The following is a 20,674-nucleotide window of genomic DNA, read 5'->3' as shown; positions in this document are numbered from 1 at the left end:
AACTCAAGGTTTATCAGAGAAAATTCTATTAAATCCCTAAATGTTAAACACAAAAGATGACCCTAATTGCTTAGGATGGCTGCTTCCTTAAATACAAACAAAAAACAAAACGGTGTATTTGCATAATTCAGACATACTTCGGGGTTATATTCACTGTGATTCAGCAAATTCCCTTCAGAACTAACTTGTTATTGAGCCTTCCTTGTGGTTTCAGTTTCCTGAAAAACACCTTCCAGTTTCGGTTTTTAACTTAATACTCTAAATCGCTGCCCTATGGAAGGAGGGGAGGTAAAACATCCCCAGGATTGGGTAAGGGAGAAGCATATCAGAAACCAATAAAAATAAAGAAGCAGAGTTAGAATTCTTAGCTGTTCTCACTGAAGCAGCTTTCTTATCAGCTGTCTTGCCAACAGGTTTCAGCCCTGGACAAGTTCACTATGGATTCAATGAGATGGAGGAATGACAATGGAATGTTTCTGCGGTGAAAGGGTTTATATCCAACTTTATTCCCACAGCCGCAGATCAGTCACCAGAATACCGTTCATTCAGAGCGAGTCTGCATGCAGCAAGCCGGTCTCTGCCTCCAGGACTCTCTGCCCCTGCAGCCGTCTCAGTCTCTGTCCTCGGCGCTGCCACCACTCCAGTCTCTGCTATCCTGGGGCCGTGCTGCCCAGAGCACTGGGAGGAACTCTTTATATAGAGTTAATAACAAAGTATTGCCCACACGTGTGCAGTGAGCAAGCCGACCAGGGCCAGGTGAGAATCTTTGCTATAGGAACCTTCACTTTCTCCACACCAGCTCTAAAAGATCTCTGCTACTGATTTATAGTAAAGGTAAGATTGGGGTAAGGGCAGAAAAGATTTACAAAGGTCAGTCTGTTTTAAAAGCATTCTTTCCAGGATAGAATGTGGCTGAACCGGATATGGAATATTAGCCCTCATTAAAGACTAAGTTCTGATGTATCACACAGGCAACAGATACATTTTCTTACTGCTGAACTAGATAAAGCATGTGTGGGGACTGAACTGAGAATCTAAACTATATTAACAGTTTTTCTTCCTTTGCCACTTTATGATTTATGGGGCTCATAATTGCCACTTACTCGCTTTTCTCTTGGGTAACACCTGATGAATTTAGTTCAAACTGCAGCCTGAAAGTTTAGAGAACTATGACTGTTACTTTCATGAAAAAGAGGAGTGAACAGTTTGCAGTGTAAACAGTTTGCTTACACTGTGAAGGACAAAAAACTTAAAACTTTGTAACCCAGAGTGGACAGCTGTAACAGTGAACGGCAGTTTCAGCTCCCACTGGATTCAGCCAATAAATCAAAAGACAGAGGGTCCAGTAGAGAAAGAGCTTCGTTCAACAAAATCGGCAGGGCAGACTGGCAGATGGGAGGACTATTGTCATGAAGGCTCACTTTCACTCAGGGTTCTTTCAAGCTCCTTTTATGCTAGGGAAGGGGGAGGTGGAGGAGGAACAGAGGTGACAGATAATTGGACATCTGGACTTCAGTGAGGGTCCGAGGAGGGTCCTGAAGCTCCCACGGTCCCTGTCGGTTGACTCCCTGTCGGGACAGGTCTAGTCATGAGGTTTCTGCAAACTCTTAATAAGACAATTATTGTCTCATCTCGATAAAATAGACAGTGTTGCCCTATCCATCTGGTTATCTTTATCTTAGCTCCTGGTGGTCTGCAAGGTGCTAGAGACCAACTTTTAACTCCTTCAGGCCCACTTACACAATAAAGAGGTTTCATGTAAACAGCTCTATATTTTTAGTCATAGTCTTATACTTTGTTTGAAGATGGATTTTTCTCCTTTAGAAATAGCTCTGAATTAATTCACTTTGATTTCCCAGCACCGGCTTATTCTTTAAGGCCTTTTGTGTTAGATTCTGTTTCTCCTGTTCTATTGGCTTTGCTACTGCAAATCACTTAATCCAGCAGTTGCTCAGCCTGACCCTTCCACACTGGCAATTCTGTTTACTCCTTGGAACTCTCTCCTCCTTTGAACTTCTATTTTTTTTTAATTTTGGTATCACTGATCTACAATTACCTGAGGAACATTATGTTTACTAGACTCCTCCCATCACCAAGTCCCTGCCACATACCCCATTACAGTCACTATCCATCAGTGCAGTAAAATGCTATAGAATCACTACTTGTCTTCTCTGTGTTGTACAGCTCTCCCTGTGCCCCGCCCCTCACATTACACATGCTAATCATAATGCCCCCTTTCTTCACCCCCCCTTATCTCTCCCTTCCACCCATCCTCCCCAGTCCCTTTCCCTTTGGAAACTGTTAGTCCATTCTTGGGTTCTGTGAGTCTGCTGCTGTTTTGCTCCTTCAGTTTTTGCTTTGTTCTTATACTCCAGAGATGAGTGAAATCATTTTATACTTGTCTTTCTCCGCCTGGCTTATTTCACTGAGCATAATACCCTCTAGCTCCATCCATGTTGTTGCAAATGGTAGGATTTGTTTTCTTCTTATGGCTGAATAATATTCCATTGTGTATATGTATGACATCTTCTTTATCCATTCATCTACTGATGGACACTTAGGTTGCTTCCATTTCTTGGCTATTGTAAATAGTGCTGCTATAAACATAGAGGTGCATATGTCTTTCTCAAACTGGGCTGCTGCATTCTTAGGGTAAATTCCTAGAAGTGGAACTCCTGGGTCAAATGGTATTTCTATTTTGAGTTTTTTGAGGAATCTCCATACTGCTTTCCACAACAGTGTAGGAGGGTTCCCCTTTCTCCAAAACCTCACCAACATTTGTTGTTGTTTGTGTTTTGTTGTTTTTAAGGTGATCCTTACTGGTATGAGGTGATATCTCATTGTGGTTTTAATTTGCATTTCTCTGTTGATTAATGCTGTGGAGCATCTTTTCATGTGTCTGTTGGCCATCTGAATTTCTTCTTTGGAGAAGTGTCTGTTCAGCTCCTCTGACCATTTTTTAATTGGATTATTTGCTTTTTGTTTGTTGAGGTGCATGAGCTCTTTATATATTTTGGATGTCAACCCTTTATCAGATCTGTCATTTATGAATATATTCTCCCATACTGTAGGATGCCTTTTTGTTCTATTGGTGGTGTCCTTTCCTGTACAGAAGGTTTACAGCTTGATATAGTCCCACTTGTTCATTTTTGACTGGGGAGATATATTCATGAAGAAGTTGCTCATGTTTATGTCCAAGAGAGTTTTGCTTATACTTTTTCTGATTGTTTAATGGTATCATGACTTACATTCAGGTCTTTGATCCATTTTGAATTTACTTTTGTGTATGGGGTTAGACAATGATCCAATTTCATTCTATTACATGTAGCTGTCAAGTTTTGTCAACACCAGCTGTTGAAGAGGCTGTCATTTCCCCATTGTATGTCCATGGCTCCTTTACCATATATTAATTGACCATATATCTTTGGGTAATATCTGGACTCTCTATTGTGTTCCACTGGTCTGTGCTGTACCAAATTGTCTTAATTACTGTGGCTTTGTAGTAGAGCTTGAAGTTGGGAAGCGAGATCCCCCCTGCTTTATTCTTCCTTCTCAGGATTGCTTAGGCTATTCAGGGTCATATGAGTTTTAAAACTATTTGTTCCAGTTCGTCGAAGAATGCTGTTGGTATTTTGATAGGGATTGCACTGAATCTGTAGATTGTTTCAGGCAGGATGGCCATTTTAACAATATTAATTCTTCCTAGCCAAGGCATGATATGAGTTTCCATTTGTTAGTGTCCTCTTTAATTTAATTTAAAACTACTATACCCTTGTAGTTTTAAGGGTATACGTCTTTCACTTCCTTGGTTAGGTTTATTCCTAGGTATTTTATTCTTCTTGATGCAATTGTGAATGGAATTGTTTTCCTGATTTCTCTTGCTGCTAGCTCATTGTTAGTGGAAAGGAATGTAACAGACTTCGTGTGTCAATTTTGTCTCCTGCAACTTTGCTGAATTCAGATATTAGTTCTAGTAGTTTTGGAGTAGAGTTTTTAGGGTTTTTCATGTACAATGTCATGTCATTTGCAAATAAGGACAGTTTGACTTCTTCTTTACCAGTCTGGATGCCTTGTATTTCTTTGTTTTTTCTGATTGCCATGGCTAGGACCTCCAGTACTATGTTGAATAACAGTGGGGAGAGTGGGCATCCCTGTCTTGTTCCCTATCTTAGAGTAAAAGCTTTCAGCTTCTTGCTGTTAAGTATGATGTTGGCTGTGGGTTTGTCATATATGGCCTTTATTATGTTGAGGTAGTTGCCCTCTATACCCATTTTGTTGAGAGTTTTTATCATCAATGGATGTTGAATTTCGTGAAATGCTTTTTCAGCATCTATGGAGACGATCATGTGGTTTTTGTCCTTCTTTTTGTTGATGTGGTGGATGATGTTGATGGATTTTCAAATGTTGTACCATCCTTGCATCCCTGAGATTAATCCCATTTGATCATGGTGTATGATCCTCTTGATGTATTTTTGAATTTGGTTTGCTAATATTTTGTTGAGTATTTTTACATCTATGTTCATCAGGGATATTGGCCTGTAATTTTCTTTTTTGGTGGGTTTTGGTATTAGAGTGATGCTGGCTTCATAAAATGAGTTTGGAAGTATTCACTCTTTTTCTATTTTTTGGAAAACTTTAAGGAGAATGGGTATTATGTCTTCTTTATATGTCTGATAAAATTCAGCAGTGAATCCATCTGGATCAGGAGTTTTGTTCTTGGGTAGTTTTTTTGATTACCAATTCCATTTTGTTGCTTGTAATTGGTCTGTTTAGATTTTCTGTTTCTTCTTTGGTCAGTCTTGAAAGGTTGTATTTTTCTATCAAGTTGTTCATTTCCTCTAGGCTTTCCAGCTTGTTAGCATATAGATTTTCATAGTATTCTCTAATAATAGTTTGTATTTCTGTGGGGTCCGTTGTGATTTTTCCTTTCCTATTTCTGGTTCTGTTGATGTGTATAGATTCTTTTTTTCACTTAAGAACTCTGGTTAGGGGCTTATCTATGTTGTTTATTTTCTCAAAGAATCAGCTCTTGGTTTCATTGATTTTTTCTATTGTTTTATTCTTCTCAATTTTATTTCTTTCTTCTCTGATCTTTGTTATGTCCCTCCTTCTACTGACTTTGGGCCTCATTTGTTCTTCTTTTTCCAGTTTCATTAATTGTGACTTTAGACCATTCATTTGGGATTGTTCTTCCTTCTTTAAATAGGCCTGGATTGCTTTATACTTTCCTCTTAGAACTACCTTTGCTGCATCGCACAGATGTTGGGGCTTTGTGCTGTTGCTGTCATTTGTCTCCATATATTGTTTGCTCTCTGTTTTTATTCGGTCATTGATCCATTGATTGTTTAAGAGCATGTTGTTAAGCCTCCATGTGTTTGTGAGCCTTTTTGTTTTCTTTGTACAATTTACTTATAATTTTATACCTTTGTGGTCTGAGAAGTTGGTTTGTAGAATTTCAATCTTTTTGAATTTACTGAGGCTCTTTTTGTGGCCTAGTATACAGTCTATTCTGGAAAATGTTCCATGTGCACTTGAGAAGAATGTGTATCCTGCTGCTTTTGGGTGTAGAGTTCTGTAGGTGTCTGGTTAGGTCCATCTGTTCTAGTATGTTGTTCAGTGCCTCTGTGTCCTTACTTATTTTCTGTCTGGTGGATCTGTCCTTTGGAGTGAGTGGTGTGTTGAAGTCTCCTAGAACGAAAGCACTGCATTCTGTTGCTTCCTTTAATTCTGTTAGCATTTGTTTCACATATTTTGATGCTCCTGTATTGGGTGCATATATGTTTATAATGGTTATATCCTCTTGTTGGACTGACCCTTTATCATTATGTAATATCCTTCTTTAGCTCTTGTTACTTTCTTTGTTTTGAAGTCTATTTTGTCTGATACAAGTACTGTAACACCTTCTTTTTTCTCCCTATTGTTTGCATGAAATATCTTTTTCCATCCCTTGACTTTTAGTCTGTGTATATCTTTGAGTTTGAGCTGAGTCTTTTGTAAGCAGCATGTATATGGGTCCTGTTTTTTTTATGCATTCTATTACTCTGTGTCTTTTGATTGGTGTATTCAGTCCATTTACATTTAGGGTGATTATTGAAAAATATGTACTTATTGCTATTGCAGGCTTTAGATTTGTGGTTACCAAAGGTTCAAGCATAGATTCTTTACTATCTAACCATCTAACTTAACTCACTTATTAAGCTATTATAAACACAGTCTGATTATTGATTCTTTATTTCTCTCCCTTCTTATTCCTCCTACTCCATTCTTTAAATGTTGGGTGTTTTATTCTGTACTCTTTTGTGTTTCCTTTGACTGCTTTTGTGAATAGTTGATTTTATTTTTTGCCTTTAGTTATTATTTGGTTGGTCTGCTTTCTTTACTGTGATTTTATTTTCTCTGGTGACATCTATGTAGCCTTAGGAGTACTTCCATCTAGAGAAGTCCCTTTAAAATGTCCTGTAGAGGTGGTTTGTGGGAGGCAAATTCCCTGAACTTTTGCTTGTCTGGGAATTGTTTAATCCCTTCTTCATATTTAAATGATAATTGTGCTGGCTACAGTATTCTTGGTTCAAGTTTCTTCTCTTTCATTGTATTAAATATGTCATGCCATTCTCTTCTGGCCTGTAAGGTTTCTGTTGAGAAGTCTGATGATAGCCTGATGGGTTTTCCTTCATAGGTGGCCTTTTTTCTCTTTCTGGCTGCCTTTAATATTCTGTCCATATCTTTGATCTTTGCCATTTTAATTATTATATGTTGATGTTGTCCTCCTTGGTTCCCTGTGTTGGGAAATATGTGGGCTTCCATTGTCTGAGAGACTATTTCCTCCCCCAGTTTGGGGAAGTTTTCAGCGATTATTTCTTCAAAGGCACTTTCTATCCCTTTTTCTCTCTCTTGTTCTTCTGGTACCCCTATAATGCAAATATTGTTCCATTTGGGTTGGTCACACAGTCCTCTTAATATTCTTTCATTCCCAGAGATCCTCTCTCTGCCTCAGCTTCTCTGTGTTCCTGTTCTCTGATTTCTATTACACTAATGGTCTCTTGCACCTCATCCAGTCTGTTCTTAAGTCCTTCTAGAGATTGTTTTATTTCTGTGTTCTCCCTCCTGACTTGATCCCTTAGCTCTTGCATATTTCTCTGCTGGTCCATCAGCATGGTTATGACCTTTATTTTGAATTCTTTTTTAGGAAGATTTGTTATATCTATCTCCCCAAGCCCTCTCTCAGGGGTTGTCTGGGTAATTCTAGACTGGCCCAAATTCTTCTGCCTTTTCATGGCTATAGAGGTAGTCACAGGCAGATGGTTTGTGTATCAGCTGGGTGAACAAAGTCTCTTCCTGCTTGCTGTTCACCTTGCCCTTCTCTATTGCCTGTGTCAGTTACTCACACACCAGGAGCAGTGTCCAGATTAATCTGCTGAGCTGCCACCAGTGAGGCAGCTGGCAGGGCCACACAGAGCCCTGCGGGGAGCGGCAGGTGTGCTGGGTGTGTTGTCCTGCAAGAACAGCACCCCTTTGCACCCTGCCCTGGCTTCCTCTGCCTGCACCAGGCAGCTGCACACCAGTGGTGGCCTCTTGGTCTGGTCCAGGCAGCTGGGTGCCAGGAGGAGAGTCTGGGAGGCTGTTGTGGGCAAGGCCACTCTCTGGCTGCTTGGCTGCTGTGGTGGGGCCGCACTGGCCAGGGGAACAAATGGCAGGCTGCTGATCACCGTGAGGGGCTTCAGAGCTGTGTTGCCACCCAGGAGATTGGGGCACCTGAAGTTCCTCAAGATTCCCCACCTGCTGGGCTGAGTGTGCTGGGATGATTCCATCCAGCTGTGAGGCCCCTGTCCCTTTAAGACTTTCAAAAAGAACTCGCTTTTCTTTTGTTCCAGGGGAGCCGGCTGCAGGGACCCGCTCACAGATTTTGCTTTTCCATTTCCCTAATATCCAGTTCACCATGCAATGTGTGTCTGCACTCCTGGTGCAGATTACTAGAGCTGGTTGTTTAGCAGTCCTGGGCTTTCACTCCCTCCCTGCTCTGACTCCTCTCCTCCCACTGGGGAGCTGTGGTGGTGGGAGCGCTTGGGTCCCACCGGGTCACGGCTTGTATCTTACCCCCTTCATGAGATGCTGAGTTCTAGCAGATGTAGATGTAGCCTGGCTATTGTACTGTATCCTCTGTTCTCTCTTTTAGAAATAGTTGTATTTGTTGCATTTTCAAAAATATATATGGTTTTGGGAGGAGATTTCTGCTGCCCTACTCATGCCGCCATCTTGGCTCCTCTCTGCCTAAATTTCTTATAATGGTGCATGCTTCATACATCTCCTTCTTGTTTGATTTCCATTTATCTCCTTGGTTTTTCCTCTTCCTCCAAACTCAATTGAAAAACAACACAAAACAAAGCATAAGCAAATAACAACAAAAATCACACACACAAAAAATCCCCAACCAGAGTTATATGGCTGAAAACAGATGTTTTCTTTTAGAAACCCAACACTATCAAGTACCTCTGAGCCTTTTCTCTCATATTTTTTGTTATTTTATTTCTTTACATTTTTCTCCTCTCCTGAAGCTTTCTCTTTGTTAAGCTAGCAGTTGTACTGAAACAAATATTTATTTATTTACTTTCATTTTTTTGAAAACAGTCTAAAATAGAAATGCCAATGTCCTACAGACAGTCAGTTGTAGGGCTGGGATTGGAAATCTGGTTTGCCTTACCTCAAAGCCAAAATGTGTGTGTGTGTGTGTGTGTGTGTGTGTGTTGATCTGTTCTTGAGTTGTTTTTACTTAACGAAAGTTTATGGGGCTCTAATAGAGTTAGGGAGAATGCATTTCAGAGCCTACATTATGGGCTGAGTTATGACTGGCAGAGCAGTAGTTAGGTATGGGGTGCAAACAGTTGGAATCTGTAAAAATGTTTTGGAGATTGGGCTCTCCTAAAGTCATTAAAGATGTTACCCAGATATGGAGTACAATGTAGAAAATACTTTTATTAACATAGGTACATAGTGTTAATGTTTTTCATTAGGAGGTCTGATAATTCAGTAACAAATTAGTTCCATCTCCCATTAGTGACATCATCCCAAAGCATAAGAGTTTATGAGTCTCCAATATGTGCAAATAAATTTGGATTGTGTATGTTGTTTTTCTAGCTAATTGGTGTAGATCATCACTGCCAGGTCCCCGTATCTTTCTAATCTAAAAATTATTATGGCACCTGCTATGTACAAGTTGGGCAACCAGAAATCTACAATATAATGTACAAATATTGCACTGGAATCAGATTAGAATGGAATCAGAAAGCATCTTGGCATTTGAGTCTGTAAAATCATGTGGAATCCACCCTTTGGAATTGGGTTGGCCTGGGCATTTCCTGCCTCCCATGCCCTGGTTCTATGCCATTTGCAATGAATCATCTCTTCTCTGCACCTAAGCAGTTTCTATTTTTACTTGTCACCTGGATGATCTCCACAGCATTGGCTATGAGGACGGGGGAAGAATGGGTCTTCATAATTTTTAAAAAGCAGTCAACTAGTAAGGGATCCAGATCCACTGCAGGATTCTGGTGAAAGAAAGTCAAGCAGATGGTGAAATGTTAGTTTTTGTAGTAAATAATCATTTCTAAAAGGGAAGAAAATTGGTTTTCTTTTTTCTTAAATCTCATTTGCTTAAATCTCAGATAGCTTAAAAATGTTGTATCAGGGAATCTTAAGGCTATAAGAATTGATGCTTAAAAGTTAGAAAATAAATAGTTTAGCATTATTTAAAAAGGTACTTATACTCACTTCCCCAGCCACAAAATGATCATGCATTGAAGCTCTGATTGGAGAAGGCACATTAATAACTACACACAAAAAATTTTTAAGTACAGCTCTAAGAAGTAAATGATTAGGATTTGTTAGATAATGCTACATAATGACCTGGCAGGATTTAGTATAATACAGTTTGATTACACTTAGACAGGGAGATTTGATTAGACATTGCTCTAATTAGAGAAAAGCAAGTTGGTATGGGATAAGAGCAAGAACATACAAAACAGAGTGGTCACACAGATCCAATCTGGAGATTCAAGGAGGTAAAAACTGAGAATGAAATATAAGCATGCTAAAAGCCAGTGGAGAAGAGTCAGATTCAAACTAGCAATAAATTAAACTCAGGATATGGGTTTTCTTATGCCCACCAGCTATTTAAGAACTTGGGGACGGCCTATAGCAGACTTGGTAAGGACCTGCTACTTGTTTTACTATGTCTCTTTTTGCTCTTTTTTTTTTTTTTATTTCTTTAGAAACTTAGTCCATGCTGGAGAGTAGAATGTACCCAGGTTCAGGAAGCAAATGACTTTCTCTTTCTGAAGACCAAAAATTCCAGTTCATCTCATCTCTTCCTTTGCAGACAAGGAAACACCCTCAGCATGGCCTCAGAGAGCCACATGCCAGCCCCCATGTGCCTCATTGAGAACATTAAAGGGCAGCTGGTGGCTAATCAGGAAGCTCTGAAGATCCTGTCTGCCATTACCCAGCCAGTGGTGGTGGTGGCTATTGTGGGCCTGTACCGCACAGGCAAATCCTACCTGATGAACAAGCTGGCTGGGAAGAGAAAGGGTGAGTGGCACCAGCAAAGCTCTGCCGAGTCCCCTGTGTGCACCCAGACTGCCAGCGCTGAGTATGGTGGCAGACGGAGAGAAAGTTAGGGATGGGGAGGAATCCTGAAAGCTCATGGTTTGGGCCAAGCTGGGCTAATTATCTTCTGGGAGATAAAGGGCAGAGGTCTGTCCAGACATAGCACCCCCTTTTTTTTTTTCCTAGTATCTCTTTGGCAAAAGCATACTTTCCAATCATAAGGAAATCATTGAGACATTAATGAAATAACATATATATATATATATATATATATATATATATATATATATATATATAACTATACACTATTAAAATTTTAGTAGCATAATATTCCTGTAAAAAAAACCCATCAAATTGCCAGCCTATGGTATTTGATATTCTCTTTCCCATTCCTTTGCTTCAATTCAGATCAATACTGGTTATACTTTCTGCTATCTCCTCATCTTGCTTTCTTCAAACCCTTGCTCAGTTGTTAAGAAGTCTCCAATTCCTAGATCCCCTCCTTTCCTACAACCTCTCCACTCCCCTTGCAGGTTTCTCTGTTGGCTCCACAGTGCAGTCTCACACCAAGGGCATCTGGATGTGGTGTTTGCCTCACCCCAAGAAGCCAAGCCACACCCTAGTTCTGCTTGACACCAAGGGCCTGGGCGATGTGCAGAAGGTGGGGAGCAAGGATTCCTTCTGATTCCTCATCTCTGAACATTGTTGCACGGGGAGATTGGGGGCTTTGTTTTTTCCAGATTTGTACTTGTGCTTGACCAGAGTGTGTTTTTTTCCCCTTTTTCTTTTTAATAGTCAAAGTTTGGAAACCTGAAGTGAGAAAGATGTACTTATAAGCTAGAATCATGACTGGGAGACTGAACTACTGTAGAGCTAAGCAGTTAACTGAAATGCAGAAAGATGTTGTAAATAAAATCCCATCTAGGAGTCTGATCCTGTGGAGAATAGTGATTAGTAGTGGGCTCTGGGTAAAAGGAACCTGACTTCAGACCAGGCTTTATCACTTGCAGCTCTCTGACTTTGACAATCAAGAGTAAGTCTCCCAACATTTTTAATTTTCTGTTTAGACTTATCCAACTTATCATTCAAACACTAGATACATGGGCTTTTTTCTACTGCTTTGCTCATTAAGTGTTTACAATTAGCCCTCTGGAGGGAAAGAAACTCCTTGATGTGTAGCACTTGCAGTTTTCCAAGTATCCCATCACAGCTGATGGCAGGCTACCAAAGTGAAGTCACTAAGTTTGGGGTTCAGAACAGATGTACACCATCAGCTCTTACGGGCAGGTACAAGCTGGCTTTAGCACACAACTGGATCTTTCCATTGACCTTCTCATGTTTTTTATGTTTTTATTTTGCTTTTGATTCACCACAAATTTAAAATAGCCTCAATGTGTGCTTTAGCTTCCTCACCTGTAGCATAGAGGCAGTGGCTATAAACCTATCTCACAATGTTCCTGTGAGTATAAGATAATGTGAATTTGTATATAACTACTGTGTATAATAACTACTCAGTAAAATGTATCTATTACATCTATAAGCCAACTTTGTTTTACACAATTAGAAATCTCCATTTTAAACATTCTGGTTATCGCACTAACTGACTGTTCATTTTGCAAACACCTAACTAGTTACAAGAGGGATTGGGTGAGTTAACAATATATGGTTTCTTGTAAAATTGTCAATGATAATGACAGAACTATTCTTTTCAAAGTTCATATGTTTTTCACAATCATTTTTGTTTGTCCTGTTTAACCTTTGTAGATCAGGGGTCTATTTTTAATGTGCTTATCTAGGAACACCGTAAGACATGACTTTAATTTGTTCTGACTTCTAGGGTAACCAGAATAATGATACTCATATCTTTGCACTGGCAATTCTACTGAGTAGCACCTTTGTATACAATACAATGAACAAAATTGACCAGAGAGCTGTCGACCTATTGCAGTATCCTTTGGTGGTCCAGGACGGTATCAAAGCCAGAAAGAACTCCTGTATTCACCAGCTGTGTTTGTGAGTCTTTGTGAATCAAACACCAAAATGAAAACATGATAAACATTAAAGCTACAAGAAAAAGAGTCCTTATATTTACTGATGGAATGAAGAATTAGTTAAGAGCCAAAGAGAAATGTAAGGTATAGAGAGACATGAAATTAAACATGGGCATAGCTGCATTCCTGTTCCTGCCAGTTTTCCTTAATTGCACTGCAGCTATGTCATAGAGCTGTCAAATCTGCTCAGGACCATAACCTCACCTGATGGCAGCAGGGCTGAAGATGCAGCTGACTTTCAGTGTTTCTGTCCAGATTTAGTGTGGACTCTGAGAGATTTCTACCTAGCCCTGGAAGTAGATGGGAAGCTCATCACAACAGATGAATACCTGGAGAATTCACTGAAGCCAGGGCAAGGTAACAGAGATTTCAGTTTTGGAAAGAGGTAGAAAAGTAACATAAGAAATTCTCTCTTGCATGTGGATAGTTTAATTTATACTTTCCCATACTTACTCACCTGTCTAAACTACCAAATAAATAATTTATGGTATTAATTTAGAGTGAACTTATATTTTCAATATTAAATTGTATTACTCCCCTGTTCTTGGAGAAAAATTTTCTTTTTTCCTTTCCCTGATTGGTTACCTTTCAACTTCTTGTTTAGCATTTGTGAAGACATACTGAAACAAATAACATCAGGTGGAAGGCTCATTTATTTGAGGAAAATAATTAAAATGAGTGGTAATCCTATGCTAAATCCTATTTTTCCTTCCCCAGGCACTAATCAAAGGCTTCAAAATTTCAATTTGCCTGATCAATGTATCAAGAAATTCTTTCCAGTAAGGAAATGCTTTGTCTTTGACACACCCACTCACAGGAAGAAATTTGCCCAGCTTGAGACACTGTGTAATGATGAGCTGAATCCTGATTTTGTGCAACAAGTAGAAGAATTCTACTCCTACATCCTCAACCATTCCAAACCTAAAACTCTTTCAGGAGGCATTAAGGTCAATGGACCCTGTGAGTACCTTTTTTAGGATTTTCTTTCAATACAACATAAAGAGTGGAGGCACTAAAATAAGTTTCTCCTCCCATCAACAATATTGAAAACACATAGTCGGTTTTTACTGAGAAAATGTTATGTGTCATATTATTAAATTACAGTGGGTAACAAAAATATTTCTAGTGCTTTTTAAAGCAATGCCTCCAAAGTAGGAAAAATAGAAATATAACCTGAGGAAAAGATCAAGCTAAAGAAGTTCTGTCCATAACTGATCCACAGCTGAACTAGACTACCCCATGTGGGTTGACAGCATTTGTTCCACCAATATAGTAGATATCTATGGTGTGTCACAGCCTTCAATAGACACAAGACGAGGAAGACATGTACGTTCTCTGTAGAAATGACCTCAGTTGACCCAAACATTAAACAGAGGCCCAAGCAGTCTAGAACCCTAAAAAAAAATATCTAAGCTGACTTCTTGGCCCAGGCTTTCCCAAAGACTCCATGTCAGAACTGTGTGAAGTATCGTCACTCTCTAGAGGGAAGTGGCAGCGAAGTATGCAAGGACAAGGAAGACACACAGAAAGTTCCAGCTGCCAGTAAAAGGGACCTGGCCTAACTTACTCACTTTGTGCTTTTTCAGAGGAGGTTATGCCCACATCAGCTTTACAATGAGAAGGGGAAGAGGAAAGGGAATTCTGAAGGGAACAGAAACCTGAGGAAGAGGGAAAGAAAGGAAGAGAAGAGGCAAAAGGCCTAGTCTAATCAATGAATATGCATAACTTTATATAACCATTTTCTTCTTTCTCAAGGGGAAAGGATGAAATGTGGATAATCACATAGATTTTGAGTTTCCCCTTTGAATATTTCTTTTCCCAAAGAAAAATCTGGCTTATTGGTCACACAGTTCCCCCAAAAAAACTTATTGGGGCCACTTGAATATTGTGCAGAAAAGTTCAGGCAACAAATCTTTTAATTCACATGCTAAGCCGGTTTAAAGCCTGTCCTCTTTCTCTTTATTACGTAAATAACACATGCATCTCCCTCCCTTCACCCCTGCCTTGAAGATCTAGAGAGCCTGGTGCTGACCTATGTCAATGCTATCAGCAGTGGGAATCTGCCCTACATGGAGAATTCAGTCCTGACTTTGGCCCAGATCAAGAATTCAACTGCAGTGAAAAAGGCCATTGCTCACTATGACCAGCAGATGAGCCAGAAGGTCCAGCTGCCCACAGAAACCCTCCAAGAGCTGCTGGATCTGCACAGCGCCAGCAAAAGAGAGGCCATCAGAGTTTTCATGGAGAACTCTTTCCAGGATGTGGACCAAAGTTTCCAGAAAGAATTAGAGGTGTTTTTTTTTTTCTCTAGTTAATAGGGTTTATGGATAGTAAAAGGCAAGTATACCTATCAAAGGCAAAATGGGGATTTAATTAAGAAAAGCAATCCTTACAAGAGTGGAAAGTAATGACCATCACTTATGTGACCAAGCTATCACTGCTATTCTGAAAACAAACAAACAAATAAACATGTAACTGCTCTGGGCCCCATAGATTCTGGAACTTAACATACAGCTCGCTTACCATGTTACATCCATGGACCAATTTTTTTAAAGTAATCTTATTCCTTCAAAAGTTGTATTCATGAAGTATTGTGACTTCCCTTTTTTATTTATCAAGCATACAGAATTGCAAATGGATCTACTCAAAGATTATGTCTCCAGGTTTCATAACAGACTCTCATGTCATTCTAGCCAATTACTGCATTCCACTACCTTGTTGGGAATCCCAGGCCCAATATAATACTGAAACCAGAAATGTTAAACACAGTGACATTTAATATTTAATGACATTTAATATTACAGCATGAAGCTAGAGACCTGTACTCTGAAGATTACATCTTAAGCAGAAATAGCAGGAGAAAGGGGTTTCAGGACATGTCAAACACAAAACTAAACTGTCTTTTTTCTACAGTGTACCTTCCTTGGAACTTTTCTAGGTGTGGCAGGAAGGATATAGTCTTGCTTGTAGACCTCTAGTTCCTAGAAAAAATATTCTTTTTAAGAATCATTTCTAGAAATACTGAAATGTTGCTAACATCTTTTCTGTGGACCTTTTTCCCTTTGAAGACTTTGCTGGAAGCAAAACAGAGTGACTTTTATAAACAGAACTTGAAGGCATCTTCAGATTATTGCTCAGCTTTACTTCAAGATATTTTCCAGCCTCTAGAAGAAGGTGTGAAGCAGGGGATTTATTCAAAGCCAGGGGGGTTTCGTCTCTTCGTGCAGAAGACAGAAAAGCTGAAGGCAATGTACTATCAAAAACCCAGAAAAGGAATACAGGTATCTCTAGATTTATCTGTTAGTAGTGGGTCTTCTTTCAAATGCCAGTGAGGACAGGAAGAAAATACTTAAATTCCAAGGATGGCGGTTGAATTAAGTTGAACTATCACCATAATCACCAGACTTTTATTGCAACCATCAACATACATTGTAAAAAGGGGACTTTTTTGGTCACACAGGACACAATCCCAATAACTGAAACTTAATTATGATAAAACTGTAATCCATTGGCTTCCACAAACTAAAGGCAGACTGAATTTAGCTGCCAGTATAGCTACTTTCAGGGGTTCAAGCAGTATTGTCAGTTCCCCCCCCTCCTTCTTTCTTTCAACCCCCACTTCCTTTTCCGTTCTCTCTTCCTCGCTGTTGGTTTCATTTACAGGCAGCCTCACCCCGCTTGCTAGTGAAGATGAGACCATAGCTCTCAGGTTAACAAATCCTTTGTGCCCTCAGTGTCAGGGGAGGGAGAGCACCTTTTCCCAGCATCCGAACCAGTCCTTAAAGCACCCACGTTGCATTATTTTCCCACTTGTACCCAAATCCTTTGCATCCAGTGGCCTTAGGTGCTCTGATTTAGCCAGCTCAACGCTTGTGATCACCCCTGTGAGAAAAGGGTTTTAGCAAGTACCGGCTGAGCACTTCAGGGAAGAAAAAGGACTAAGAGTTTTGTAGCACTCCTAATTACTATTTCATGCTCTGAACTGCTTGTCTTTGGGGTTCCTAGGCTGAGGAAACTCTGCAGAAATATTTACAGTCCAGGGAGTCTGTGAGCGATAGCATTCTACAGATGGACCTGGCTCTCACCAAGAGGGAAAAGGAGATAGAAGGTGAGAAGAAAATGGAAAGATGAAAGAAATGTCCATGCATTCTAAATTCATCCAGCCTGCTTCATCAGGGATCAGTAAACTGGGGTCATAATGGCACAGAGGATTCTTAGCTCCTCAGCCGCATCTAAGTAGGGCACGTGCCGCATCTGAGTAGGGCACGTACTGTTGGCTGCAATGTGGTTATCCGGCAGGGAAACACTGAGAATTTTCTTTTTGAAGTAGCAGCAATAAGAAATAAACGTGGGAAGCAGAAGGCAGGGGCTTTTAAATCCCAGAGAGCTTTGCCATTTTCTTCTTTCTCAGAGGCACGTGTGAAAGCAGAGGCTGCAAAGGCTGAAGCTCAAAGGCTGGAGGCAATTCAAAGGCGCAACCAGGAAATGCTGGTGGAGAGGGAGAGACTCCATCAGCAACAAGTGAGACGAATGGAGAGGAACAGAGCACGTGACCTGGCGATGTATTGGAGGGCCCAGGAACGTCGGCTCCAGGTACTCCTCAGTTACTGCATCTCAGGGTTAAGCGCATCTCCCTCTCTGTGTTGATGAGAGCGTGAAGCAGTGACAAAGCGAGAGAGGTAACGTGATGTTGTGGCTCAGAGCATGAGCTCGAGTCAGACGGCCTGGGTGTGAATCCTAGCTCTACTTCTTACTAAATACATGGCTTGGGCAAGCTATCTAGCCCCTCTGTACCTCAATTTCCTCTTGCGGAAAATGGAGACAGTGATAACACCCATTTTATGGGGTTATTGTGATAACTGAGTCAATTTTGTGTTTATAATGGTGCTTGGCATAAAAATCAGCACTGTAATTTGTTAAAGAAAAGCCCAGGGCATTTCTAACCCATGGCACTTAGGTTTTCTCTTGTCGTTAACTTGTTAATTGCTCTAGACAGTCTTTTCTTTGATTATAGATTACCTTATTAGATTATTTCCATATTACTGTGTCCACGCACTTGTTCTTCCCTTAATCACTGCTGGCATTGAAGGTCTTTAGCTGGAAGAGTTTGTTTCATGCAGTTATTTATTATTATCATCACTCATTAAGACTAGTTCCTAATTATCAAGCACAGCATAAAGCACTTGGCTCATTCTCTCATCCAATCTGTTCATCGTGAAGCAAAACTACTATGACCCTATTTTTCCAATGAGAAAAGTGAGGTTCTAAAGAGATAACTAAATGCCAGTATCACATAGCCTGGCAAGTCATCAGAACTGCCTTCCCAATGAGTGGGATTTGCAAGGGCTGGTTTCTGCAAACCTGGTATGAAATTCTTATGTGAGCACTCTTATGAGACAAAGGGTACCCTAACCCTCCCAGGATGGCCAGGCTCCCTGAAGGTCCTAGTTGTCCAGGCACCCTGAAGACACTTTTGAGATTACAGCCCTGCATTGACAGGCAGTATAGTCAGCCTGGGGTTCTTGATTGCCTCACTCTTTCCTTCTACTTTTGCCCCCTAACTGCGGAGACTTGGAACCAGCTATCTTGCCAGAGGCCCAGACTCCTCACCTGACTGTGAAGGTCACCTAGACATATAGTTGTTGTATCTTAGAACTCCATCTGATATTCCTCTCTGTATAAATAGGAGAGAGGATGTATAAAATTAGGGGGAAGGGAGCCTTAGGATATAATTCTTGAGACATCAATATTTCACAGATTGAGAGGATTATGTTTCCGGAGTTGGTGAAAGGTATATGGAAGAACTACACAAATGAGAAACCGAAAATGAGAGGTAAAATGGACATGCATGGAAAAGAGGGGTCAAGGACCAGCTTCTTTTACTTACTGAGGGATTCAAATAAGTAAGAAAAAGTCAATAATTTGGGCTTTTCCCCCCTTTTTGCTAACATTACTTTTGCTAATCTTTATAGTTTTATTTATTTCTCTTTAGGAAGAGGCTGAAAAGATCAGAGAGCATACTGAAGCTGAAAGAAGAAGGCTTCACAATAAGATCCAGCAACTCCAGAGAGAAGTTCCCTCACCAGAAGATCCATGTATCTTACTCTAAGAGCTAAATACCAAAACTTACTTTTCTTGTTCACTTTCACTGAAGACACAAAGGAATGATAAATTATAGAACTTGGGACAATCACCATTTAAATAAATTTCATAATGATTATATCAAACTTCTATGCAGAGTTATAGTTATGATACCCATATTTAGGTAAAGCTAATCTCAATAATTCAAGTTTCAATTGTTTCAATGACTTAATAGCTTACATGATCATTTCCTTAAAGAGATTAAATTACATAGTAAGGGATATTTTATCACTGCCTCTATGCTAGGGTGATATTGGGTTGGTTCCATCAGAAGAAACTTTCTCCAGTACCCCAATGCCACCCCTATAATTTTCAATATTTGTCAGAGGGGAGATCAGAAGAGTCCTGGTGGGGGTGCAATCTGCAAAGAGCTAAGTCCAGTGGGACTTGACCAAAGTTTTGGGCTCAGTTGGGTGTCACTCCCACCAGGTGGGGTGATCATGTGCTGGATGCCATCAAAAGGAGGCACCAATGGTAAGGATAACTGACCGAGCTTCTTAGTGGAAACAGCATATGGTTCTCCAGTGGGCAGAGATTGTTCAGTCTATAGACAGTGATATGACTCCTGGGCATGGAGAGTAGGCTGTTTGCTTAGATTCTAAGCTGTAAAGAAATAACCTGGTAGTAAAATAAAAGTACTCCAGAAGATGGATGGAACTACCAACATGGAAAGTGAGTCGTGGGCTCAAGGCTAGAGAAGATGTTTTCTTCTTGTTCACCCTCACAAAGGAGATGAATTAAATAGGCCATTTTATATCATTAAGTGATTATATTGGACTTAGTAATTATATGTTGCATGTTCATAATCCTTTAGAGCCTATAAATAAATGGTATAAGAAATGCTAAAGTGCCCCAAAATTTGATGACTCATTTAATTTTATCCTTGTATATAGTGCTGTATTATATCAAATTATTATAAATCTTTGCAACCATATATGAAAACCTACTTTTCTCTTTAAAAATTATGGATTGCATAAATATATCTATTTCTACATATTTTAACCACATATAATCATTAAAAAATTTAATAGCATAACTCTACGACTTTTTTTCACTTTCTCCAAAATTGGAAAAATTTAGAAGGTCCAAAATGCTTCACCCACATGACAGGTATCTTGAGACTTCCACTTGTACCATTGCTCTCTCTAACATGGGCCTCTGCACAGCATGGCACTCACATGTGGCTGGCTTCCATTGACTGAAATCCACATACCCACTGCTTTAAGAAAGATTTGGAGTCTTACCTAGGGCCATAGCCCAGGATGACAGTTGATCGGAGAGCTCTGATCAGACTGCTCTGTCCCTCTTCATATGAAGACAGTTTATATGCAGTTTACAGTGGGGAAGAAATCACGTTAGTTTGTCCAAGCAGTGTGTCAAGGATACATTCGGTTTAGTGTCCTGAAAAGTATACGCAATGCACATTCTGGTGCTATCTGTGTGCAAGAGTCGGCAAGGGTTAGGACTGTGGGCCTCTGAAGCTTGCAAAGCTCTCTTTTCCTGGAGAACCACTGTGGAGGGTTGTTAAATTTCATTTTTATCTCACACTTTCAAGACAGAGCGTTCCAAGCAATGAGGCAGAAGCTAAAGATCTCAACACTTTTTTGTTGTGTTCTATTGATCAGAATAGGTTACAGGGACAGCCCAGATTCTAGGCAATGGAGAATTGAAATCTACCTCTCTATGTAAGGTGTAAATAAAATAAAATTGCAGCCATTTTTAATCCATCACTGATACATCTATAGTAAAGGTGATGGTTTAATCTCAGCATTCAAAAATTGAGTAAGATTGATGTAGATCTGTTATTTGGAATACTCAGTGTGTATAGAGTCAACTGTGTTATTGGATTTCTTGTCACTCAGACTAACAAAGTAAAGACTATT

General features: G+C 39.9%; 1 protein-coding gene across 6 annotated transcripts; it reads left to right on the top strand.

The window, feature by feature from the left end:
- The first annotated feature begins 266 nt into the window (after positions 1–266).
- On the top strand, positions 267–18,877 carry LOC108407108 (guanylate-binding protein 1). Of its 6 annotated transcripts, XM_073234245.1 has the most exons (13): positions 267–309; positions 414–756; positions 10,373–10,581; positions 11,133–11,260; positions 12,437–12,546; positions 12,811–13,007; positions 13,368–13,610; positions 14,661–14,941; positions 15,719–15,931; positions 16,656–16,758; positions 17,062–17,243; positions 18,408–18,553; positions 18,643–18,877. In XM_073234245.1, the coding sequence occupies exons 3-13, from the start codon at positions 10,392–10,394 to the stop codon at positions 18,764–18,766; spliced, it is 1,917 nt and encodes a 638-aa protein (XP_073090346.1). In that variant the 5' UTR covers positions 267–309; positions 414–756; positions 10,373–10,391; the 3' UTR covers positions 18,767–18,877. The 6 variants fall into 6 exon arrangements, with proteins under 6 accessions (XP_073090346.1, XP_036852262.2, XP_036852261.2 ...); XM_036996367.2 differs by lacking the exon at positions 267–309 and having other exon boundaries at positions 334–756; XM_036996366.2 differs by lacking the exon at positions 267–309 and having other exon boundaries at positions 334–834.
- Positions 18,878–20,674: the final 1,797 nt, after the last annotated feature.

The sequence above is a fragment of the Manis javanica genome, chromosome 4, assembly GCF_040802235.1.
Source record: "Manis javanica isolate MJ-LG chromosome 4, MJ_LKY, whole genome shotgun sequence".
In the NCBI taxonomy this organism is placed as follows: Eukaryota; Metazoa; Chordata; class Mammalia; order Pholidota; family Manidae; genus Manis; species Manis javanica.
This window is presented reverse-complemented; position numbering and strand designations above follow the sequence as displayed.

Excerpts from the sequence above, each read along its gene's own strand:
- LOC108407108 (XM_073234245.1), top strand. The coding sequence starts at position 10,392 with ATGGCCTCAGAGAGCCACATGCCAGCCCCCATGTGCCTCATTGAGAAC. Across the intron at positions 12,547-12,810 it reads AGAGCTGTCGACCTATTGCA|CTATGTCATAGAGCTGTCAA; the intron begins GTATCCTTTGGT and ends ATTGCACTGCAG. Across the intron at positions 14,942-15,718 it reads GTTTCCAGAAAGAATTAGAG|ACTTTGCTGGAAGCAAAACA; the intron begins GTGTTTTTTTTT and ends TTCCCTTTGAAG.